Source organism: Moschus berezovskii, chromosome 12 (genome assembly GCF_049115385.1).
Source record: "Moschus berezovskii isolate FMDL1 chromosome 12, NW_MosBer_1.0, whole genome shotgun sequence".
NCBI lineage: Eukaryota > Metazoa > Chordata > Mammalia > Artiodactyla > Moschidae > Moschus > Moschus berezovskii.
In genome coordinates this window covers 28,075,740-28,101,863 of record NC_142471.1, presented here as the reverse complement: position 1 = coordinate 28,101,863, position 26,124 = coordinate 28,075,740, and the positions used below count along the sequence as shown (strand labels likewise).

At 53.5% G+C, this 26,124-nt stretch overlaps 1 protein-coding gene across 2 annotated transcripts in view; it reads right to left on the bottom strand.

The window, feature by feature from the left end:
• Nucleotides 1-26,124, bottom strand: part of UNC5B (unc-5 netrin receptor B) — a 91,682-nt gene that overhangs the window by 20,973 nt on the left and 44,585 nt on the right. For both annotated transcript variants that reach the window (XM_055425522.2, XM_055425523.2), the window contains exon 2: nt 3,114-3,338. In XM_055425522.2, coding sequence (XP_055281497.1) covers nt 3,114-3,338 — 225 coding nt within the window. The remainder of the gene's footprint in view (nt 1-3,113; nt 3,339-26,124) is intronic.

Here is a 26,124-nt window from a genome sequence, read left to right as displayed (position 1 = left end):
AAGATTTGGTAAAATATACAGAACCTACAACTTACCACTTTAACCAGTTTTGGGGATGTAGTGTTGAGTGGCATGAAGCACATTCTGGGGTATGATTTTAAGCCTGAATGGTTCTGAAGTCTGTCAGCGTTTCATAGAAAAACAGAAGTTGAAGCAGGAGAAGGAATGAAAGAGGGTGCGTCGGGGAGAGACACAGGAACGACAAAGAGACACAAGGAAGAGACAACGCACAGAGGGCAGAACCAACGAGAGTCTACAGTGTAGTTCAGGGAACCTGCTCGGTGTTCTGTGGTGACCTGCACGGGAAGGAGATCCAACAGGGGGATACGTGTGCATAGAGCTGATTCACTCTGCTACACGGGAGAAACGGACACAACACTGTGAAGCAACTACACTCCAATACAAGCTAATTAAAGGAAAAAAGAAGAAGAGGCAGACACAAAAGCAGACAGGGATGCGAAGGGAGAGGCGGCAGAGGCAGAAGGAGGGAGGGAGGCGGGGAATAAGGAGCAGAAAGAAAAGGTCAGGGGAGAGGTTCAAAAGGAAATCAAAGACAAGGCAGGGTCTGGGGTGAAGGAGCCACTGGAGGCTGGGGCTGGCCGGGACCGCATAAAGCTGGCCGCCCACAGGTGACCAGAGTGGACGGCCCCCCTGGCTGGCCTGAGTCTGGGAAAGGCTTTCCACCCCCAAGGGTCCTGTACTGGAAACAGGGGCTGGACTGGTGAGATGAGAGGAGCCTGGGCTCTGCCTCCTGCCCGGAGTGGGGGTTGCCCGGGGAGCCGCACACATCGCACTCTTCCTCCTGTCTCCCACACTTCTGCCACCCTCCTTTCCTGCAGCACTCGGGTGACACCCTAGCACCACCTCTATGGATATTTACTTCGTATTATTAACCTGTTTTTCTTTTTGTTTATTGAAGGATAATTGCTTTACAGAATTTTGTTGTTTTCTGTCGAACCTCAACATGAATCAGCCATAGGTCCCCTCCATATATCCCCTCCCTTTTGAAGCTCCCTCCCATCTCCCACCCCTTTAGGTTGATACGGAGCCCCTGTTTGACTTTGCTGAGCCATACAGCAAACTCCTGTTGGCCATCTATTTTACACATGGCAATGTAAGCTTCCATGTTACTCTCTCCATACATCGCACCCTCTCCTCCCCTCCCCCCATGTCCCTAAGTCTATTCTCCGTGTCTGTTTCTCCAATGCTGCCCCGTAAATAAGTTCTTCAGAACCATTTTTCTAGGTTCTGTTTATATGCATTAGAATACAATATTTATCTTTCTGACTCACTTCACTCTGTATAATAGGTTCTAAGTTCATCCACCTCATCGGAACTGACTCAAATGTGTTCCTTTTTATGGCTGTGTAATATTCCATTGTGTATGTACCACAACTTCTTTATCCATTCATCTGTCGATGGACATCTAGGTTGCTTCCATGTTCTAGCTATTGTAAATAGTGCTGCAGTGAACAATGGGATATATGTGCTTTTTTCAATTTTGGTTTCCTCAGGTGCCTAGGAGTGGGATTGCTGGGTCATATCATGGTTTTATTCCTGTTTTTTAAGGAATCTCCATACTGTCTTCCATAGTGGCTATATCAATTTACATTCCCACCAACAGTGCAAGAGTATTCCCTTTCCTCCACACCCTCTCCAGCATTTATTGTTTGTAGACTTTTTGATGATAGCCATTCTGACCCGTGTGAGGTGATATCTCATTGTGGTTTTGATTTGCATTTCTCTGATAATGAGCGATGTTGAGCATCTTTTCATGTGTTTGTTATCCATCTGCATGTCTTCTTTGGAGAAATGTCTGTTTAGGTCTTTTTCCCACTTTCTGATTGGGTTGTTTTGAATGGGGCAATATACAATTGCCCCATTGTATATTATTGCCTCCTTTGTCGAAAATAAGGTACCCATAGGTGCATGGGTTCATTTCTGGGCTTTCTATCTTGTTCCATTGGTCTGTATTTCTGTTTTTGTGCCAGTACCTTACTGTCTTGATGACTATAGTTTTGCCTACTTCCTCTTCATTTATTTGGACTTCTCTGTTTTAAGTTTGTTCCTTCATTTGTGTAGTATTTCTCTGCCTTTTCATTATTATTTTTTAACTTATTGTATTTGAGGTCTCCTTTTCCCAGGCTTCAGGATTGAATTCTTTCTTCCTTCTGGTTTCTGCCCTCCTAAGGTTGGTCCAGTGGTTTGTGTAAGCTTAGTATAGGGTGAGATTTGTGCTGAGTTTTTGTTTGTTTGTTTTTCCTCTGATGGGCAAGGCTCAGTGAGCTGGTAATCCTGTCTGCTGATGATTGGCTTTGTATTTTTGTTTTGTTTGTGGTTTAGCACCCTGGCATCCCGCACAGGGTGCTACTGGTGGTTTCATTTGTATAAGTCTCACTATTTGATACTCCCTAAGGTTAGTTCTCTGGTAGTCTAGGGTCTTGGAGTCAGTGGTCCCACTCCAAAGGCTCAGGGCTTGATCTCCTTCTTAATTTTCTCTTCTCTTCCTCTTTTACTTCCTGCTACTCTTACCCAAGGACACCTACACCGCTGCACTTGCCAGGCCTCTCTGTGCCTATCCTGTTCTTTTATTTAAAAAAAAAAACACAAAACCTAAACCAATTAATTTCTATGAATGAAGTGTTGCATCATTATCATGAACAGAAAACAGTATCACTTCTCACAAACCCAGAGGACCTGGTCGAGAATCCTGGTTGGGAGCTGAGGGCAGGGCTGTGAGACAGGACCAGCTCCTCTTTCTCAACAGGGAGCAGAGCAGGTACTGGGGAATGGTGGAAAGAACCCTAGTGCTGACTGGACCTGCTCTCTGATGCAAGCAGGGGATGGAAAGAAACTGGAAAAGGGAGCAAGCACTCAACAAGTGATGTGGTGCTGTTTCACCTGGTCACCCAAAGTCAGACAGGGCAAGAGGCCAAGTCTTGGGAAGACACTGATCCAGGGTGAACCCTAGAGGGGAAACCGAGGCCCTGGGGGGGACCATGGCTGTGTGAGCGCTCACACAGAGTCAGTGTGGAGCCAGGCCCAGAGCCCTCTGGGCTCGGAGTGACCTGGGGGTGCCAGTGGGGGGTGGGGGTGGGGTGGCGCGGGCTCACCGGTGGCCTCGTCTAGGCCCTCTTGGGTGACGTGGTCACTCTGGCTGACCCACTCGCCGTTGCACTTGAAGTAGATCTGTGTGGCAGGGAAGGCACGGCAGCCCAGCTCCACGGGCTTGTTCTTCACGATGTAGGCGTCCTGCGGCTCCTGCAGGAAGTGGGGCAGCGTCTCTGCGGGCGCAGATGGGAAGGAGTCGGGGAGCTCTTCCCTGCCCGAGTCAGTGCCTGTGGAGAGTGGAGGGCTGTGTGAGGCCACAGGTGGGAGGCCCCAGGTCCCTTCCATCCCCTGGGGGCTGCGACAGAGAGAGGAGGTGGGGGAGGCAGAGGGGTGGGCAGCTGGAGGAGACCTGCCAGGACGCTCGCTGTGAGCTAGGCAAGGTCTGGCATTTCTGGGGCCTCAGTTTTCCCACTGTGCCCTGATTTTAGGATTTTGTATTTTGGAGCCAGTCCCAGCTCTCTGATGCTATGCGAGTCTACTTCTTTACAGATGGAGGAGGCAGGGGAGCCCAGGGAGGTGCGGCAAACCATCAGGGCAAGGACACCCCTCTCCAGTCCTCTCCAGTATCCCCTGCACTGGCCTTCCAGGGCCTCCCGCCAGTTTCCCGTGGTGACGCCACAGCATGTGAAGAGCTGGAAACGGGCTTGAGGCTGGAGCACAAACCCGGCCAACTCTGCCCCGAAGCCACAGCTGCCCTTTGCAGCCCCAGCCAGGCAGGCTGATGGACATGGGAAGATGAGCCAGGTCCCGCAGGGGTGAGGGGAGGGGTGAGGTGAGGTGGCAGTGCCAGGCTGGGCTCCCCAGTGCTCCTTCCCAGAGTGCCTCCTTTTCCCGGAAGTCCACGGCAGGCAGCAACGTGGAGGGGCAGACCACGTTCCCCGCAGCCTTCCCCCAGCCCCTCCCCGCCTCTGGTCTGTGGCTCTGATCCACCCGCTTCAGCCAAATCCACACCCTTGGCCTATGGATGAGGACACGGGGAGGCTGGGAAGTCAGTGAGGCTGTGCCGGCAGCCATCTCCTCCCCCAAAGGGGCCAAATGGAAACCCTGGCCCTGCCCGCGTCCCTGGAAAGAGCAGCACCTCGGGGGGTGAGACAAACAGGAAGGGAGAGGGGCCTGGCCGCCACCAGCGGTGGGGAGGGAGGAGAACCAGGCCGCGCCAGGCTGCTGCTTTACAGTCCACTTAGGAAAAATGACTTTCCAGTGCCAAGCACCAAACAATCAGTTGGCTGCGGACAAGCGGTGGGGGGCTTGTCCTCCTCTGCTATGCTCCCGAGGAAACAGCAAATTAAGCTGCAAGGGTGTGTGTCTGCCTAGCCCCTTGCCAGCCTTCCGCACGCCTGTCCCTGTCCCAGGGCTCCAGTCCCTCAAGTGCAGCTGGGGTCCCAGGAAGCCAAGGGTGGGACACACTCTAGGGAGTCCCCCTATGGGCAGAGGTGCCAAAGGGACACCTAGTTCTTCAAGAATAGAATGAACAGCATGTGCCTGACATGTCTAAGCCATGTCATTTCCTGGAGGGCCATGAGCTCCTGCTAAGATGTGGGCTCTGAGAAAACGCACAGGTTGTCACTGGCTCTTAGTTCTGGGCCCTGGGTGGGGTGTGTGTGCATGGCCTGGGGGAGCGAAGGGGAAGCTACAAAGGAGGAGGAGGAATCCAGCTCCATCTGGCATGTTCTGTATGACCCAAGGAGAGCACGTATTACTCTGTCTCATTACTCCGACCTCATTACTCTGTCTCTGAAAGTGAAAGTGAAGTCGCTCAGTCGTGTCCGACTCTTAGCGACCCCCTGGACTGCAGCCTACCAGGCTCCTCCGTCCACGAGATTTTCAAGGCAAGAGTGCTGGAGTGGCTTGCCATTGCCTTCTCCGTTCTCTGAAGTGAACAGATAAATGAACACACGTCCTCTCTCTGGGCTCTTTTGAGGATCACGCGAGATAAATGAGCATGAGTGCTAGAAGAGGTCTAGCACCATAGGTAAAAGTTGCTGCATCAAAATGGCAATGAATGCTTCCTGGTATTAGCTGCTATGTTTTCAGTTACACAGTTAACTTACCAAATTCTTGCAACAACTTTGTAAGGTATGATATATTGGTCCCCAGTTTATTGATGGGGGAAGCTGAGGTTCAGAGCAGTTAAGCAACCTGCCCAAGGTCACACAGCTAGTGAGAGGCAGAGCCAAAGTTTAAACCCAGGAAATCAGACTTCAGTGTTTGGGATGCTGCATATCCCAAACAGGACTCCATGCTGCTTATCCCTGGAGTAGCTTCATAACACTGTGAGTGTCCCCACCCCTAAGAATCCTAATAGTCCCTGACACTGGCCAGGTCTCTACAATTATGGGGCTCTCTCACAAAAAGACTGGGCTTCTCCAGTGGCTCAGCGGTAAAGAATCCACCTGCAATGCAGGAGACACAGGTTTGATGTACAGGTCAGGAAGATCCCCTGGAGGAAGGCATGGCAACCCACACCAGTATTCCCGCCTGGAGAAACCCATGGACAGAGGAGCCTTGTGGGGTACAGTCCAAAAGGTCGCATAGAGTCGGATGCAACTGGGCATGCACACATGCACACCAAAGGGCTAGCAAGGCTAGGACATGTTTTTCTTGTTTCAAAGCTGGGGAAATTGAAGTGCATCCAAACTACTGCATGGTCACTTGGTTCAGTTCTGTTCAGTTCAGTTGCTCAGTCGTGTCCGACTCTTTGCGACCCCATGAATCACAGCATGCCAGGCCTCCCTGTCCATCACCAACTCCCGGAGTTCACTCAAACTCATGTCCATCGAGTCGGTGATGCCATCCAGCCATCTCATTCTCTGTCGTCCCCTTCTCCTCCTGTCCCCAATCCCTCCCAGCATCAGAGTCTTTTCCAGTGAGTCAACTCGTCGCATGAGGGTGGCCAAAGTATTAGAGTTTCAGCTTTAGCATCAGTCCTTCCAATGAAAACCCAGGATTGATCTCCTTTAGAATGGGCTGGTTGGATCTCCTTGCAGTCCAAGGGACTCACTTGGTTAGTGGGCATCTAAGCTGTGGATTCCTAAGGCCAGGCCAGGCCTCCCCCATACCTGCTTCCCTCTGCCAGGCAGGGAGACACCTTCTCTGTAGGTAAACTGGCAGTCTAGGGTCTAGGAGTGTGGGCAGTTGATGGTGAGATGACACAGTGCCCAGGGAGCTGGGTATTGTGGTCTGAGAGCTGCTCACTGTGGCCCTTTTACCAGGCCAGGAAGTTCGAGGGAGAGCACGGTGGAGCCAAGAGGACTCCACACCCACCTCCCGCCACAGCATCCTGCATCAGTCTTGGGACTGAGGAGTGTAGGACAGGGCTCAGGCTTCAAGCCCAGACACCCCTTGGTCTCAACCAGTCCTTACTGGCCTCAGGCGCCTCATCTGTGAAATGGGGGGAATGGGCCTCCCTCTGGGGATGGTGGCCACAAGGGCAGCTCATGGGTGCAGTTACAGACTTGCCCTACCTTCTAACCATGAAGCCCCCAGCCTCCGGTGACAGAGCCCTGGCTCTATGTGGCACTGCGGGGTGCATTTATGACTTTGTTTTATAACCCTAATGCAGCTCATTTATAAAGCAGGTGCAGACTCGACTGAGGAAAGTAAACATGAGAGATCCATTAGGGCAGCAGGCCTGAGTCTGGTGGCCCCGGGGCCCCCGCCCTGCCTGCCCCACCCCTCCTCTCAACCCTGGCTCAAAGACTCCGCTCTAGTCTTGGCAGGAGGATGCCTGGGTTTTCTCGTCACTGCCTTCCTGTCATTCAAGGCAGTGCCAGGGGCTCTCTATGTAGCCGCTGTCCACTTGTCAAAGTCCCTAGCCCCCAGGCGTCCTGCAGAAGACAAAGAAGAAGAACCAAGGGCCGACCTGAGATTCCTATCCCCAGGGCCCCATCAGCAGACTAGGTGCTGGCCGGCACACAGTAGGTGCTCAGCGAACACAAATGAAAGGTGTGTGTGTGTGGGTGCTGCCAGCCCCGGGTAGCGGTTGAGTTGGGCCCCAGTCCTGACCAGTGGACACATCACCTCCTCTTGGGCCAAGGGCTGTTGGCCCTTAGTGGCTGAGGAAGGCTCCTCAGGGGTCCTGGGGAGGGCCACCTGAGCCTGCCCTCTCCAGCTTAGAGGGAAAAGAAGAATAAAGTCTTGGAGCTCCTGGGTGCTTCCTCTACCAGAGGCTTTTAGAAGTTATTTTCAATTAACTCACTGAGCCCCTCAACAATCCTAGACAGAACTTCCCAAACTTTTTTTGTCTTCAGTGTTTTGGTCATTTTTACCCACTAATTTTACCCCAAAGCTAAAAATATTCCTAATGGTTCAGTTTATTAAGTAGTTAAATCCAACCAGCTTACGTGTCTGTGTGTGGGTATGATCTCCTAATGACTCGGTAGCATTGGCAGGCGGGTTCTTTACCACTAGTGCCACCTGGGAAGCCTATTAGAAAAAATAATACTCATAAAAGAAAAACTAATATTAGTATTCCATTTCTAAATGGCCACACTGACTTATAATGAGGATGTATGTGTCCCTGTTGGACAAGGCACAATACCTCAAATCTTAGAATCATAGCCGACACTACTACCCTCATATTTGCCTTGGGGTGCTCCCAAGTGCCAAAATCCCCAGCTTTGCAAAGGCATGGTGCCATGTAAAGGAAAGAAGTGTGATGTGATGCTAATTTTGTAAGCTATCTTGAGCTAGTAGTTGTTGCAGTATCTGGCAGCTGTCCAGTATCGCTGTGTTTCTTTGAAGATTAAAAATAGCCCACAGTACCCCTGTGAATTTGCTATGGCATCCTAAGGTGCCTAAGCACACAATTTGAGAACCATATCCCTCTGGTAACTACACCTCTATCAGATAGACACTATTATTATCCCCATACTACAGATGAGGAAACTGAGGCCAAGAGAGTTTATAAGTAACTGGCACAGGGCTGAGTTGGGAAGCACATTCAGGCAGCTGGACACCTGAATCGGACTTCTACACTGGGAAACAGCATTTATGTCCACTATTTGGGGGATGTTGCAAATAGTTCGCCTAGGTGAGCATTATCTTCCCGTGTTACAGACGAAGACATGGGGCATCAAGGAACTTGCCTGAGTCACCTGGTCAGTGGGAGGAAGCCACTTCTGCAGGCTCAGAGCTGTAGCCCTTGGTCACCATCTCCCTGGCTTCACTACCACTCTCCCCACTGCCCCATCTTCATGGGGGAGAATAAAACACCTTTAAGAGGAGGTCCCTGAGGAGGAGGCTTTGCCACTGCCAGGCCAGATCTGGATTTTCTCCTGGTGGGAAAACGACTCACATAAAGTGTAGTTTTCCAATAGCAGAATGCATTTGAACCTATAGTTGCAAAAATGCAACCTGCCTTTACAGCTGCATCCACAAATGGCCCAGCTAATCCAAAACGAAGGTATGAGAGAGGAAGCATCCTTATATAGATGTAACCAAAGACAGTCAAACACAGGAAAAGAAAAACCACTGAAGTCAGGAGCCCTGGGTTTGCACCCCAGCTGGGGACTGGCACTGCCACGTGGCCTTCCTCTCAGGCCTCAGGAGCCCCATCTGTAAAATCAGGAAGTTGGTTGAGTCAACTTCCTGAGCAGCAGTCTGGTTCCCACATTTGGATATTTGAAGATGGCCTGATGGGGACTCTGTTAATAGAGGACACGGCCCTGTTGGATAAAGTTTCTCTCAAGAAGCAAATTTGCTTAAAGTGGGGTCAACTTTCTTGCCACTGTTATGCTGGCTCAAAGACCCAGCACCTACTGGGGCCCTAAGGCACAATGTTGTGGGGAGGCCAGGGAGGGAGGAGGAGGAACTATTTGTTGGTGGTGGGTACCATTCAAACCCTCACTTCTCACTTACCTACTCCTGCCTGTATGGGATCTCTTGTCAGTTAATCCCACTTGGGTGCACTGATTCACAGGGATAGAGGTTACTCCAAGGGCTGTCTTGTACAACACCCACCCTGCCCCCATCAATTCTGTATCCAACTTTGACTCACATCTCTCCAGGGATGGAGACCTCACCACTGCCTTTCTCAGCCAGGTTCTCCTTTAGACAGATCGAACAGAAAAGAATTCCTTACTTTCACCTGAAATTTGCTGTTGGAGGTTCCAGCCATCGCTATAATTTCAACCTCTGAGGTCACGCAAAACAGTGCACTTCCTCTTCCCCATGATGGCGTCCCACCCTCTGCCTACTTGCCCTAGCCTTCTTGTCTTTCTCTCAAATATTCACGAGGCACCATTCTGCGTGCCCTCATTACCAATCTGCCTTCCTCGTGGGCAAGTTCCATGTTGCTCACAATCCGCTTAAAATGTAGGGAGGGGAGGTGACGAGGATGGGGGTCTGGTGCCACCTTCTTGCTTTGGGCAGCTTGAAGATTCCTTGGTAGAGGTGGATGGCTGCTTCTAGAAAGCAGAAAGCATGTCATACTGTTCTTGGTGTCTCCCATGATATTCAGGACAGGGTACCTATGCCCTGGGAGGGGAGTGGAGCTTGCAGGTCACAGGAGTCTAAGTTTGGTCTCAGCCTGCCAGCAGGATCCATGCCAGGCTGCATGCTCCTTCTGAGGGCTGGGCTTGGGCAGTGCCCAGGGTGGAGACACACCTGGCAAGTGGGAGGTCTGATAGGGTGGAAGTCAAGGCCCTGGGCTTATTTAAGAGGTACCAGAATCTAAGCCACTAGCATAAACAGAGTCCAGGGGCCTTAAAGATGAAGGAAGGTACTTTAGGACAAAGGTAAATTAAAGACCCTGATGCCGGAAAAGATTGAGGGCAGGAAGAGAAGAAGGTGACAGAGGATGAGATGGTTGGATGGCATCACCAACCCAATGAACATGAGTTTGAGCAAACTCAAGGGAGGCGTGGCGTACTGCAGTCCATGGGGTCGCAAAGTGTCGGACGTAACTTAGTGACTGAACAATAACAAAGAAACCATATTTACCAGAGCTACACCTGGAAGGAGGGGGGAAGGGACTAAAACTACAGTATTCAGACATCCCTGAATGGGAGACTGACACCAGTTGCTAGGGGAGACCAGAGGGATTGCGCTTCCCTTATGGTGAGCCTGAGCATGGGGTCCAGCTTGGATGGGCACACAGTGGAACGGGTTGGCCTGACAGCCAGAAGACCAGTTCAAACACTCACTCTGCCACTGAGACCTTGGGAAGGCCTCAGTTTCTCCATCTATGAGAAAGGGACTAACAAGTACTGCCATGTCAGTTCTGAGGTGTGGTGGTGAAGGTCAGCTGAGCATACGGATGCAAATGTGCTGTATTAACTGGGAAGAGCTCATGCCAGCCGCATGGAGAAGTGCCAGGCAGGAAGGATTCTCCAGCTGAGCCCTATATGGGGAGTCCTGAAACCTGTTCTACCAGCTCAGAGAGGAGAAGTGACCAATGCCACATCACACAGCAAATTAACAGCCAAGCTGGACCAGAGCCCCATTTCTGATTCAGGGCTGAGGGAGATAGCACAGCATGGCATGGCTATGGGTAAAATTTTGGGTTCTGTATGTCCCATTGGAAGGACTGATGCTAAAGCTGAAGCTCCAATACTTTGGCCACCTCATGCGAAGAGTTGACTCACTGGAAAAGACTCTGATGCTGGGAGGGATTGGGGGCAGGAGGAGAAGGGGATGACAGAGAATGAGATGGCTGGATGGCATCACCGACTCGATGGACATGAGTTTGAGTGAACTCCGGGAGTTGGTGATGCACAGGGAGGCCTGGCGTGCTGTGATTCATGGGGTCGCAAAGAGTCGGACACGACTGAGTGACTGAACTGAACTGAACTGATGTCCCATGCCTGGGATGGAAACTCACTATGTCCATCTTAGCCAGGTCCATCCCTGCCCAATAGGACAGAGACCTCAGAGGCTGCAGTGATTTAGTATAGAGGGCCTTGATGCCTCCGCCCCCTGGTTTTTGTCCCCATATGGGTGACAAAGTCTGGCCTGGGTCCCTCGGGCTCAACTGCAGTGGACAGGCATCTGTAGCTGAGCAGAGCTGGCTGGTGCGGGATGGTGCCCACAATGGGGGGCAGGACTGGGAAGGGAGAATGGGGGGCAGGCGGGAGGTGAGGAAGAAAGAAACACTCCATGCTGGGCACATTTATCATCAGCAATCACAGTCTTTCTCTAGCCCCTGGACACCGGGCTAATTCTCGCCAGACTTGACCTCCCACTGCATGGAAAATCTCTTCCATTCAGTGCGAGGTGGATGTGCTCAGTGGGGTGTGGGGAGAGTTGTGGGGGGAGAGAAGCCCGCTTATTATTATGTTTTAAAACACACAAACCCCATATGCAAGGACCCCTCCCTGGACACAAAGCCCTTCTTCCATCTGGCCCTGGCCTCTGGCGGCTGTGGGGTTCAGGCTGGGGCTCCCCTCAGAGGTGGCTACAATGGCTGTTACTGATGACGGATGGGCGCTGGTGGGCTTGGGGGGCGCCAAGTTCTTCCTAACAAAGGAGGCTGCTTGCACAGTCCTTTTCCCATACCCTCTGCAGACCTGCCCGTGCCCATGACATCATTTCCTCTGCTGGCTACAGGAAATAGCCTCACCAAGATGGCCAGCTGGGGCAGAAGCCTGCATCCTAAAGGGGTGTCTGGCTGATCCTGAGAAATCTTTCCCCTGGAAGGACTTGGGGCAAATAAAGGATCTCATGGGAGGTTGGGGACAAGCCCCAGGGCAGGCACAGAGTCCTGGCATGAAGTCTAGGGCCACAGAGCTCACAAACAGAGAGAGGACACTTCAGCTCCCGGGTCGCTGGTCTACCCTAGACTCTCAGTGGTACCTGGGAAGCTGTACTCCACACCTATGGGCCCAGAACCCCTCCCCTCCCCCAGACCCTTCCTCTGGCTCCTGGGCTCCCCTGGCCTGGGCCTTGGTCCCTCTGGGGCTAATTCAGTTCCCCTTCCAAGTCCCAGCCACTGTGCCTAGAGGTCTGGGCCCTGAGCAGGGGGCGTTCTGCTTCCACTTCCTCTCTTAGACAAGGGGCACAAAACCCTCTCATCCGTCACCCTCCAGATAATAACTGCTTATCCAGGACACAATGGGATAATAAACAACATCAATATAATAATCCTGTGAAGCAGGCATTCCATTTCAGAGAGGAGTGAAATCACTGAGAAGTGAAAAGGCAAGCTCAGGCTCTTAGCTACCAAGAAACAAAGTTCTTCCCGTTAAATCACAGGCCTCCTCTGGCTGACAGTACCCACTGAGGGATCCTTGGGCAGCAGCTGAGTCCACGAGCTTGCTGGAAGGGAAGAGGGCCTCCACTTCCTAACTCTAGCCCTTGGCCCCCTTTCCTATCTGGGCCTGACAAGTTTTGGACTTGTATGGGGTGCTCCAACCAGAGATTTAGCCTAGCCTGGGAAAGGCCCGCTGATAGCCTAGTGCCAACCCCCAGGATGTCACACTCAGACACACATGCTCACACCAGCAGAACCACCCATGCCTTGCCCAGGGTCACAAGCCTCAACTATCTCCCCTGGACACCCAGAGAGCCCCAGCCAGGCTAGGACCCTGGCTCCTTTCTCAGGGCTGCTGACATCTACTTTAAGGCAATGGCAGTGACTTTCGCCTGTGAGGAACCTCCTATTTTATTTGGTCATCTCTCCCCTATCCAGAGTTAGATGGAGTGAGTTTGAGTTGCAATACCAGATTCCACCAAACACCCGATAGCTTGGGTCCCACATAGGGAATCCCCTCCTCCTCTGGGATGGATATGTACACACTGGGTAACCAACAAGGCCCTACTGTATGGCACAGGGAGTTCTGCTCAATATTATGAGGCAGCCTGGATGGGAAGGGGGCTTAGGGAGAATGGACACATGCATAAGTATGACTGAGTCCCTTCACTGTTCACTCAAAACCATCATAACACTGTTAATCAGCTATACCCCAACACAAAGTAACATTTGTTTTTTTAAAAAACAGAAAACGATTTGCTTCAAACTGCATGGCCAACCTCCTACAGTCTCCAAGCCCACTTCTTCCAGCCCAGGCCCCGCCTCGCTGTGTTCCCCTTTTCCCCTCTTGCTCCCTCAAATCCACTCTCCTCACAAAGCTGGGGCAACCTTACAAAATGCAAATAGATCACGCCCTGCTCACACCGTCCAGTGGCTTCCATTTGCACCTGGAATGAAGTCTGAACCCCGACCGAACCCCCAGACTTCAAAGGTTCCAGGCCACCCAAGGATGCTTCCTGCCAGTGAGCGTGCCGGGCTTACTCTCATGCCAGGACCTTTGCTGCTCTCTCCTGAAAAGCACCCCTCCCCTCCTGCCTCCTGCCATTCCTGTGGCTGACTCCTGTCACTGACATCTCAGTTCAAGCGTCACCTGCCACCTCCCCAGTGAGGCCTTCCCTGATCACCCAGTGTAAATTCATCCTCTACCCTCCCTGATGCTATCTCCACATTGTCCTGTTTGTTTGTTTTTCTTGACAGTATTCATCTCTCTCTGGAATTACCTTCTCTGTGTATTTGATTGTTTGATGTCTGTCTGGACAGGTCTACTCTCTGAAAGGCAAGCTTCTTGAGAGCCTGGAAATCCTGTTTGCTTGTTTAGCCGGGTTCACTGAGGATACAAGATTTTCTCCAGCTATGCTGCCCAGCCTCTCTGGAGATACCTAAGGTGGCAGGTGGGGGTGGGAGGGAGCAGCCAGAGGTGGTGGACACAGGCTGAGCTAACCTAGGCCATGGGAGCCAGTCCCTCTGGAAACTCCGTCCTGTAGGATGCCACCAACTGACAGAACCTCAGAGACCATCTAATTACTGTTCTCTAGGACGCAAACCAGAGAGGGCATGTGTTAATCTTAGATCACACAGCATCTGAGCAGCAGAACTAGTCAAAGAAACTGGGCTCTAGATTTCTGAGGGAGTGAGGACTCTATTTTAAAAAATGCTCTTTTTTTTTTCTGATGAAAGTACTTTCCTTGGCCTTTTCTGATTACAATTTAGGAAAAAATTGATGAAGATAAAAATCACCCATTCCCAGCTCCAGCTGAGCAGAATTAACGCTGGACATTGGTCCTAACATTCTTAAAGGTGCCCATGTTTTGTGACCTGCAGGGTCTCACCATACACAGTCTGGATCCTACGCTTTCTGTCAAGACTGTTAACTGAAGACTTTTAAACAAGCAAAGTGCACCAGGCATGTCCCCTCCCTCTCCCAGTCACACACATCACATGGGGTGCTTGCCAGCTGGCCTGACTGCCCCTGCACGGCACTCCAGGTGGTTGGAGGAGCCGTGGGATGCAGAGCTGGTGCAGGCAGCCACTGGACAGTTGACATCAGGATCTCTTTGCGTGCTTGGGCACTGGGAAGAAAGATGCCAGTATCCTGTACCCATGTCCCAGAAAAGTCAAAACGCCCAGGCGTATAGCCTCTGGCCCTGGGGCTGCCTGATGGGTTATGTCCATGTTGCCCTTCCAGGCAAAGTGTCCCCATGCCACTCTGGAAAGCTCTGAGTCGGGACTGTTCTTGGAGTGCCCCAAGGCACAAAGTTCCCCTGCCTTCCCAGCGTCTTGCTTTAGGCTGCCAAAACATTGCAAAGTGGAAAAACTGTGGAACTGTTGCCCACTGCTGTCAGCACCGTCACCACGCCTGGCCAGACCCCGTGCCGGGGCTGGCTGTGGGCACCCAGAAGGCACCAGGAGGTGGCTCAGACCCCTGGGCTGTGGGGCCCTTAGAACGTCCAAGCGCTTGGAAGTCCAAGCCCTTCACTTCCAGAGCGGGGCCTGAGGCCAGAGAGGGGCCTGAGGCCAGAGGGGGCGATGGCTCGTCCCCGTGCAAAAGGCGGGTCAGTGGCTGTAGTACCCCAGCGCCGCGGCATCACACTGGCATAGAGAGAATCGCAACCAGGAGAGGCAAAGACGGTTGCCTGGATTCTGGCCATTGTCAGTCTGTGAGATGGGGTGTGGGACAAGCTGGGCAAGGCGGAGAGAGGGGTAGAGATGGAGTCACAGTGAGAGGGGCCGAGAGAGAGAAGTTTGAGAGCACCAGCAGGTGGGGGTGGGAGAGGCTGTGTGGGGGCTCCTCGTACTTTTCTGAACCTGGAATCCACTTGGGCTCCCACCTGGGCCCCAGGGGCAAGGGAGGAAGGTGGCCACCCATCTCCGGCCTTCCACCACACTCTGCTCTGCCTCTTCCACAAGGCTGGCACTGGGCTAAGGCTCCACAGGCCCCAGGGAAGGCACCCCTTACAGACTAGGCTCCTGGGAATTCCCAGTGGACCAGAGGTGGGGAGCTTCTGGTCTCAGGTCACACAGAGGGTTGAAGGCAAAGCTAGGACTGGAATGTGGGTATCTGGGCACTCAGCCAAGAGTTACTGCCCTGGCCTCTCTCTGGTTCCAACACTCTAGCCCTGAGCTCGGGTGAGCAGCTGAGCTGTCAGGGGTGGCGGCGTGGGAAGATGGGTGGCACTGACCTAGAGGAAGGCCTAGATGGCCGTGCAGGTGCACTCTGAGGCAGGCAAGGCAATGGGTAGGGCTCACCTCTATTCTTCCCTTCATTCATTCAATATTTCCTGAGTGCTTCCCCTCCATCATGCTTACAGCAGGGTCTGGAGAGCAATGACCTAGCTTCACCTCCACCAACAGGAAGCTCACAACAAAGGGTCAGGGTTAAGGACAGACTCCCTGACTCTCAGGCTCATGCTCAGTCCACTTCCAGCCTAGCCCTACAGTCACGTGATGGTCCTGCCTGCTGACCCACCATCAGCGTAGAAGTAAATCGACAGCTTCGTCTGCAGCTCTCTCCTTCTCTATCAAGGAGTCAGTCCACCGCCTCCAGGAAGCAGGCTTTGACTATTTCTGCCTTGATGACTATAGGGATTTCTCATCCTCCAGGCTCCTAAAGTCCTTCATATTTCTTGGACTGAAGCACACAGGTGTTTCCACTGGCTCATGAGGTGATACTGGGTAAACCACTTCCCTTTGGACCATAATCTCTCCTTCCGGGAAATGGGGCCACTTTGACTTGCTTTACCCTCCAGGGTTGTTGGGAACATCAAGGTCAGAAGTGTGACACTGTTTTGCCAGCTGGGCTGCCTTGTGTGTTTGCTAATTTTTCTGGTTTCGTTGTGTATTGAGAAACAATAGGCATACCTCCTCAGGGCTGGCAGGGGCACTGGCTGACATCTTGAACAACAGCTCCAGGGTCTTCCTTTACCTTCCAGGTGCTGGCCAGGTGTCCCACTCCCCACCCCCGACCTTGCTTGCCCTCCCAGCTGCTGCACAGCCCACTCCGTGATGACACGGAGCTGCAAAAGGCTGATGCAAGCTGGAAGGAGGGAATGAAACAGACTTGAGTGGGGCGGATAGAGCTCCACCCCCAGCCCCGTGGGATGCTGGGCCCAGCCCCTGCCTGCTTGTTTGCACCTGCTGATGTAATTGCTGGGCCTCCTTGGCTCAGGGCTCGGCCTGCTCACCTCTGGCTTTCGGAGCCAGAGGAAGGGTGTGAGGTTACAGCTGCATGCACCACGAAAGGGCCCTTATCTAGGGAGGAGTGGCTGCGCCCCAGAGAGGGGAGGGGGAGGAAAGAGCTAGAAGAATAGCGTGAAAAAGAGCATGGTTCAGAGGTAAACAGGATCTGGGTCAACCCAACTTTGTTACTGTGTCACTTCAAGGGAGGGAGGGAGGGGTCCCATGTCTCTGAGTCTGGACAGGCACTCAACTTGTCACTTTTTTCCAGGAATGTCTCAAGGGGGATGAAGAAGTCTGAGAGGGGAAAAGAGAAAGGATGGAAGCATAGCTCTGTGGAATGAAAACACTAGAACAGTCCAGTGCTGGCCACTACTCATTTCCTGGGGCCTCAAGCTTGTTGATCTGTAAAATGGGCACAACATCTCTGTAGGCCACCTCACAGAGACAGCTGGGGCCAAAGGTGTGAAAGTGTGACATGATACTAAAATCTGTGGATAGCTCAGGTGGTGGTAGGGGGTTGGGGATAGTTGAGGGAGGTTCTTGCCAGGAGCCTGGGGCGCCCAGAGGCTGGGTAAGGGAGGTGGGGCTGTCAGCTATGTACTCTGCCTGGCCTGGCCCCACGAGCCTCCCCTTGGGAAGAAAAGCATGGAGGGCAGCACATGTCAGCCCAGAGGCCCCTAAGGAACCATCAAAAGCACACAGGTGATGAGGACAAGAGCCAGGACCTACACCTGGAAAATGCAAGGCCACTGGCATGGAGCTGAGGGGGTCCACGATCTCATGAGTCCAGGGTCTGAGGATTACTCTGTCTCTAAACTGTAATTCTCCAAGCTGGTTTCCCTGGAGACAATTTTGCTCTTTCCCTGAGAAAGTGGGGCGGGGGTGGGGGGGGAAAGAGCCGCACGTAGTTCATGAGTCTTTTTGGTTGACACTGAAGGCAAAAGTCAGAGGCCAGCCAGGCGGGGAGGAGACATCCATCTCAGCCGTGCCTACCTCCTCAGTCTGGGAGAGGATTACCTTTCCTAACTGGGCCCTCAGTTCTGCCTGACTACGCTGGACAGGGGAGCTGCACTCCAGCTGGAACTCACACGCTTCTCTGGCCACAGAGACCCACCTTCCCTTTGCCCAGCGACAGCTACTGCTTTCAGACTAACCCCCTCCCAGGCACTGCACACATCACTTGGTGTGTGTACATCACCTACCTGAATCCTTCCAAGAACCATCAAGGCAGGTACTCTAAATCTGATCCCCAAACTGCGAAAGAGAGGTTAAGTAACTTGCCCAAGGCCACGGAACAGGGCTGTCAGCACTTCAGCCTGGATCTCACTGACCCTAAGACTGTACGTGCTAACCTCTGTGCCACTGGTCCTGAAACTGCAGCGTGCCCCAGGATTAGCTGGAGGCTTGGTGAGAACCTCTGCCTCCACTCGGAGGTTTGCACTTAGCAGCTCTTGAGAGCGGATCCCATCTATCAAGTTCCTGGGTGCTGCCGCTGGTCCGCTGCTCGTTGCTCCCGTGCCTCCCGACAGAAACATAAAACACTTAGCACACATCATGGTGCTTAACGCAGGTCAGCTCCTTCCCGGAGCACTTCTATGATTCAGCTGGAGGCCTTTCAAGAGGAATAGTGGAATTACATGGCAGCGCAGTGCCGTCTGCTTTTGCTTGAATCAGGTCCCAGCGTGTGGTAATCAAGATTACGATAGCCATCACCTGCACCTCTGTTCTTGCAAATTACTTAGCCTCTCTGGGCCTCAGTTTCTTTATCTGCAAAATGGGAGTAATAATACTTCTAGGAAATACACTATCCATGCAAGTTGCTTAGAGCAGTGCCTGGCACATCCAAACGGTTTATTGAGTATAAGCTGTATTATAGTTTTTCTTTTTAATTACCATTGTTACTATCTACTTCATCTATGTTATCTTTCCAACAACCCTATCCACCTCCACTGTTTATATACAGTCGCTTGGGGGAGAAGTAACTGGCCCAACTCACATAGTCGCTAAGTGGCAAAGGGAAAATTCTAAGCCAGGTTTGGGACTTCAGTGGTAGAAACCATCTACCATGAGCAAAGACAGAAGCCTACTCTGGCTGCTTTCCCCCCAGAAAGGATGAAGAGCTATTTTCTTACTTATGTTTCCCGTGCTTTGTTCGAGACCCCTCAGCTTAGCTCAGGGTTCCATCAGGTCACCAGCAGGGAAGCAGAGGCTGTGCCAGCCACCCACACTTGGTGACTTTGGATGGCCAGACTCCTGCCCCCTATGTCTGTCCATCTACCCTCTGCCTGCTCCTCCTTACTGGGCACCCTCGAGGTGTGAGGGCTGGCTGGGCCTTGGCTGGTCCAGGTCCTGGGAGAGGAGACAGTTACTGGCTTATTCGGAGACTCCCTGCCCCCATGCCCCCTGGGATCCCCAGTTCAAAACAATGGAGGCTTCAGGGTTCCCTTGATGTGCAGGTTCAGTAGGCGGCTAATTTTAGCTGGAAAATACTCGGCATTTTCCCAGCCAACGTCACTGCCCCGCTCTGTGCTGGACAAATGGCCTAGGTTTTCCTCCCCAATTGTTCTCGGCTGGGGGGCTAGAAGCTGACTCCAGCTCAGGACAATGCCCTTTGTGTCTGCTTCCGGGTGGCTCTTAATAACTCGTGGGGACAGCCTGGAGCTCTCAGGCGCCCACCCCCTCCCAGGCTGCAGGGCCCCTGGCTTCACCATCAGGGCATCTCAAAACATAGCACTGAAATAGGACTGGCTGCTCAGTCTCCCCAGCTCCTCAGGGGTGGAGGCAGAGAGGACTTGTCTGATTCAGGGGCCTTGTGTGGACAGATGGGGGAGCCAAGGCGCAAAGAGGATATGACTGGCCTAAGGTCACACGGCACTCCGGCAGATGGAGGCCTGGACTGCAAGTCCACAGACAGAGTCCAGCGCTCTTGGCACCACGTGCAGGGGAAGTCCCTGCTCTGTCCAGGCTGCCCCCCAGCATGGGCACGCCTCAGAGTATGAGGTCCCAGACTGCAGGCCTCCATTCTCCTGGCCTCCAGTGGACACACCTACCCTCTCCTCCACCCCTAGTGGCTGAATCCCTCCATCTTCAGGTCTAACACTGAAGGTTACCTCCTCAGAGAGCCCGGCCCTGTCTGCACCCTCCCAACCACACTGGGGCCCTGGCTCTTCATCTGGTATTTCTTTTCCTTATTGCCCTCATCACCTTTTAAAGTTATATACTCATTGTATATTTCCTTATTTAATGTCAGGTCCCCACCAGACTCTGGGGTCTCAGGGGCAGACACATGTAACCACCTTTGTGGGCCCTGGGCCAGGGTCCCGGAGCTCCTGCCGTACTAAGGGAGGCTGGGGATCCCAGGGGAGTGACTAGGGGCATTCAAGGCTCAGGATAGGTAATGTATTCAGCTGTTCTCAGCAGCAGGACGGCACTTTCTGCCTGGATGCCATCCCTGGCTGGACGGCACCTGTGCACCCACTGATGACCCCCCAGTGCCGGCCTGGCGCCCAGCAGATGGCCAATAAATGGTTCTTGCATGAATGAATGAACCTTCTGGGCTCCTTCAGTTCTTCTTCTCCCTGGAAGAGGACCCCAGATTCAACCTATGCCCCACCCTTCCCATGGACGGCTCTGGAAGCAGGAGAAATGAGGAGACTTAGGGAAGGCACCCAGGGCCCAGGGTGGCTCCACCCACAAGGGCTGTTTGTTAGTCTCGCAGACCCCAGCTCTGCACAGTCCCCCACCGCCCCAGTCGGGACCCAGCATGCTATAATTAGAGTCCTCCTTCCAGGCTCCAGTAATGAGGGGTGTTGGGTGCCAGCTGTAATTACAGCCTGGTTAAAATGAACAGGAGCCGCCCCCAAGCCAAATTACAAAGTCTGCAGCCGGACTCCCTCCTGCCCTGCTCCCTTTTTATGGGGCTGGTTACAGGGAGGGACTGGGAGTTTACAGAGAAGCCAGCTCAGGCTGGAGCTGCGGTTTCAGAAGAGTGGAGAGCTGAGGAGAGCCGAAAGTCTGGCCTGTGCTGCTTTGAAACTGTCCTCAAACCTCCCCTGGCCCCACCCTCATCAGAAATGCCCATCCAAAGCCGAGGTCAGGAATGGGCAAAGAAACCAGCTGAGGTTGCTCTTGCAGTCCTTTCATCAGCAACCCCATCTTGGCGCTGAGCACTCTGCCGGGCCCGGCTAATGGCTCTGCACAGTCGTATTTCATGGGCATAGCCAACATCAACCCTGTGTTACTAACCAAGGTTTGATGCTCAACTAACTGCCCCAGATCACACAGCCAGTAAGAGGCAGACCCCAGGCTTGAGCCAGGCCCACACAGGGAGAAGGTTCTGGAGTGTGGGTACATTCCATCTTGTGCCCCTCACTGCACTGGGCACAGGGTGGAGAACAAGGAAGGGCTCAGAGAATCCTGAGAACAATGTGTTTTTCAGATCAAGGTGTGAGAGGTCCAGCTGAGTCCTCGTCTCCCTTTTAGAGATGGAGAAATAGGGATTCTGATTTCCACTGGCATCTTAGGATCCAGAAGCAGAGCCAGGATGTGGTGGCCTTATTAGTCTCAGAATCTCAGGATATTAGCCAGTGAGACCTCGAGAGAAAATCTAGTTCAGGGGCAAACACACAGCAGCCTGGCCCACCTCAAGGCTGTGGCAGACATCACTAATTGATCATCAGTCATGGCAGGTCTGGATGAGGCCTCAGGTTCCTTCTCAGCCCAGGACCACACAGCCATTACCAATCAAGCAGTGAAGACGATTCCAGCGTCCCTGATCAGATTAATTCCCACTCACTCTCACTTACCCAAAGGGAAAATGAAGCCCAGAGATTTGGGGTGACTTGCCCCAGTAATGGAGTGGCTCTTAATTCTTAATGGCCCAGCCTTTGTGGATGCCAACCCACCACTCCCACTGCACCCTCAGCCCAGCCCTGTTAACTCGGGGCTTCCTGTGTGGAAAAGACTTCCTTAAGGCTCCCTGCAGGCCCTGCAGTATTGACCCAGCTGGCTGATCTGCAGCCCTGACCAGAAGGAGGGTTTCATAAGGGGCTGTGGGGAAGCAGGCTTGCTCGCTGGCGGAGGGGCCCCAGCAGCAGCAACCTCCCCACACGACCCCCAACTGCCCACATGCCCCTTCCTGGGCCTCTTGGCTGGGCTCGTCTCCCAACCCAAAAAGCTGGCTCCAGCCACCCGCTGCCCACTCACCACAATTGGCCTGCGGTGACTCCGTCTCATTACCTCCTCCCCCTCCTTCTCCCCATGTCTTCTGCCCTCGGCGCCCCGCTCTGACAAGCCTCTTCAATAGCGCCTTTGATCCAGGCTCTCAGCCTCTTAAACAAGGATGGCCTGCAGCCTTCAGCAAGGGGTGTTAGAAAGAGGTGGGTCTGGGAGGAGAGGGACCAGGACAGGACAGGGACCACCCGACCTCACTTTCACGTGGCCCCACCCCCCAGCCCCCATCCCGAGCCTCACTAGGATGACCAAAGGCCCTGAGCTCAGAGGCCCTCCAGGGAAGGTGTGAAAGTCGCTGAGCTTTCTGGGAGGTGCCTCTGCCTCACCCAGCAGTTCCAGGCCTGGACTGGAGGGCATTTTCAAAAGGACACTTTAATTAGGGAACAGGGCGGCCAGCCAGCGGGATTATAGGCCACACCCAGAGTCGTCCGAGGCCTCTAAACTCCCAGGCCCAGCCTTTCACTCCTGCCGCCACCTACTGCCACCTCCTCCCCGGGACTGTGGGGAGGGGAGAGCCCTGAACGCCCCTGTGTGCTGCCCCCACGGTGGGGCCCAGAGACAGGAACACTGGATGTGTCAGTGGTGGTTTCTTGAGCTGAGGTTTGCGTCTCAGGCATGAAAACAAGGGCAATGAAGACCGGCATGATTGGAGAAGCCATCCTCAGGCAGGAAGCGGGAGCAGTGGCCACCCCTATGCTGGGCTACAAAAGGACTGGGCACAGGAGAGTCCACCCCTGGCCCTCCGCGCCCTCACCTCTCTCCACCAGTACAGACAGTGACAAAGGTCTGTCTGTCTCCCAGAGGCTCTGGCTTAAACCTGAACCATGCTGTTCCAGGCGTCCTCCCCAGCAGACAGTGTTCTCCCACATTGAAAGTGGGCAGCCTTGGAGCTGCCCAGGGCTGTCTGCCCCTAAAGGTCAGCTGTGGGACAGAGGGCCCAGGCCCACTGCCCTGGCTGAGTTTGGCTGTGGCTGAGGTCCTGTGCCCACAGGTTTTCTACATGCCCTAAGTTCTTTTTCTATAAAATGGGGAGAGTCACAGGAATCTCCTAGGCCCATAGTTCAGGTAAACAGAATCATGACTGTGAAAGAAATCAGCACAGGATCTGGCTGGGTTGCTCAGAAAACTCATGCCCAACTTGGTTTATGTTGAAGTCCTGTCCAGATACTAAATTCACCTCTGTGGGTTTCTTAATCTTCAGATAAGGTAAACTGCATTCTTCTTAGAGATATGAGAAGTGCTTTATAACCTATAAAAGGCTGTCCAAGGCTAAGATTACTCATTGTGATTTTTCTAGCAAACAGCTACACTTACTCTCCCTCCACCCTGCCCACAAGGTGAGGCTAGCCCGTTTCTAACCCAGCTCGCCTGTGTGAATCTGGTGACATCTGGCTCACCTGGCCCCACGCAGCCAGCTGCCCTGAGGCTCAGGCTATTTTTCTCATCTGCCAGAGGCCTCTTGGACAGGGAGGTGACTGGGGGGTCCTGGGCAGGGAGGATGGATAGAGGCTTTGGATGCTCAGTTCTCAGGGGAAGAAGTCTTTAACTTCTTTGGATGCTCAGGTGAATCCTCTGCCCAGGCAGAGGAAAAGGCAATGTTGGGCCAGGACTGGGGTGGGGACCCTGGGGGCAGACGGGCATGGGTGGGAGCCTGCTCGGCAAAGCCCATCCTTGGTTCCTCCTGCCCTTTCTCTGAGGGAGCTTCAGAAAGATTCCCTGGAATGCCCCTGCTGTGTAACCTTGAACAAGTTCCCTCCTCTTTCTGGAAATACTTCTTCCTCTGAAAGGAGAACTGTCAAGTACACGGCTTGTCCTGCTGCTCTTGAGTTGGCAGGAGGGGAGGGTTCTGGAAAAGGCACGAGGGAAGCCAGCCCTTCCTCACAACTCAGTGAGGGACCAGGCGTCCTGGAGGAGCCTGGTCTGGAGGGACCTCTGGACACTCTGGAAGCAAGAGTGGTTGAGACCACGAGGGCTGCACCCCCGCCCTGCTGGTGTCCAGAGACCAGCATGAGGTAGCACACAGGTTCCTCCAGCCTAGATGGAGAAATGGGGAGCCCTGGCTGAAGCTGAGGCGTGGGGAAGGTGAGGCCCTTGCTCTGGGTGGGAAGAGCCAGACACACTCAGGAGAGACTCAGCATCAGCAACTGTGGGATTTTAGTTATGAGACTACCTCTCTGGGCCTTGATTTCTTCACCTGTGCCAGCCCCAGCCTAGAGGATAACTGGGAGGAATGAGTGGGACCACGTGTGGAATACTTAGACAACAACAGTTCCCCAGTGAAGCAGTGCTGTCCTTGGACATGTCACTTCAAGTCCCCAGGCCTCTGCTTTTTGGTCTGTAAATTGGGTGTCCGGATCTTGCCAGCCTTCGATGGATCACACGTATGAGAGGCTCTAGCAGAGGCCTGGTGCACAGTAGGCTTGCTAGGTGTCTGGTGAAAGCTTCCATAGCCAGGTGACCTGGCAGACTCTCCCACACACCTGGCCACAGCCCGTCCTAGTTCCAGGGAGGGGACCGAGCCTTATCCCAGCCCTGCAACAGGCGTGGGTTGTTTTCTCAGCCTTGGTTGTCAAGTCCCAGATGGTTGCTGGGCCCCCGCCAGGGGCAGCACCTTCCAAACCCACGCTCCCCTCTGCGAAGCACCTGGCATGAGGAGGCAGGAGCTCACCTCTCAGCCGGGGATGCTTTCCTGCCAGGTGCTGGAGGGGAGCTGGGAGCCCAGGTAGGCCGCTTGATTCTGCCCATTTCACAGAGTCACTCGCCACTAGGAGATTGGTCTGGGTGAGCCTGGAAGGGGATGGGGTCCAAGAGGGGCACTGAGGGTCCTTAGACCCCTGACATGAGGCCAGCACTTCCTTTTCGCTTAGACTTCCTCTTAGCCCAAACTGCCCAATTCACTCTCTCCTTGGGCAGAATGGTCCCAGTTAACAGATAAGGAAACAGAGGCTCAAGAGAGCTGAATGGTGGGTCTGGCTCACAGGTTGAGCTGGTAGCAAAGCTGGGGCTCAACCTCGGGGCTTTCCTCTGCCTACCAGGCAGGCAAGCACATTGGCTGGCAGATGCCAGCAGAAAAAAGGCAAGATTGAGAGGGACCACTGTCTCTCGCCCCTCAGTGCTAGGCAAAGACCCTCAGGAACACTTGTTAATTGACAGAGGGATCCATCAGGGTGTGGCTCTCCAGGGTCCCTCCTTAAACGTGCCCCTGTCAGGATGGAGGACACTAGCCCCCCTGCCCCTCCCACCCATGCGGCTGTCCCAATCGTCCTTCTTAGTAAACTTGTTGAATCCACATGTCCCTCCTTCTCCCTGGACCCTGACTGCCCGACTCCGCAATCTCTGCTTTGCCTCACCCTCTCTGCCTTCTTCACGGTCTTCCTTTCTGCCCCACTAGGCTCCACACTGACTGGAGGGTTCTTGTGACATCCCAAGGAGGCAGGGAGCCTGGATTCTTGTCTCAGCTCAGGAATTGACTGCTGTGTGACCTTGGACAAGTCCCTGACTCTCTCTGGGCCCCCGCTTGTCCCTCTGTCATTGAGAGGTTAGTTGAGATGTTCTGATGGTCTATGAATATCAAAACTCACCAAATGTTCAGACCGATGTGCTGGTGGGCATCTGGGACCTTGGGCTCCTGGCTCACCTCTTGGCTCCCCGCTTGGGGCCTTGGAGAAAGCTGGTCTAGGGACTGGGCTACCAGACAGTACCACCCTCTGCAGCCCGAGTCCCTGTCTGGCTCCATCTGTTTTCTCAGAGCCTTCAATGTGCCTCTGTCTCTGGCCTCTGCCTGAGTTCCCTCTGTTCCCTGTCCAGTCCTCAGCCCATGGCAATGGTGCTTGCCCCTGTCACTGGACTCAGCTCCTGGCAGAATTATTTCCTTCTGTGCTGGGCTTCCATTAGTTAGTGAGTACACCAGCCCGAGCAGGGCACTGGGGGATGAGGTGGCCATAAATTACCATGGCTCCCTCTCTCCCAGCCTGGCTGCTGACAGCCTGGAAGCTCTGCTGGCTCAGCTGAGTCTCCCTTCCTAGAGGAGATGGGGCCAGGCCCGGAGGGGCTGTGTGAGGGGCAGTGGCATGGGGTGTGGCCATCACACAGCCATTCATGCTGTCATCTCTGAGGTATGACACTGTGAGTAGGAACCACAGGTGATCACTCAAGGAAAGGACATGGTAGGGACCTTGGCAAGTCACTGTGACCCTGAACCTCAGTTTCTTGGTCTGTAAAATGGGGTGATAATACACCAACCCCACAGAGTTCACGGGAGGATTACCTGAGACCCGTTACCTGAGACTCAACAACACATAACGCAAAAGTGCCACAGAGTATGACTCAGTAAACAATCACCTATCTTACCTCTA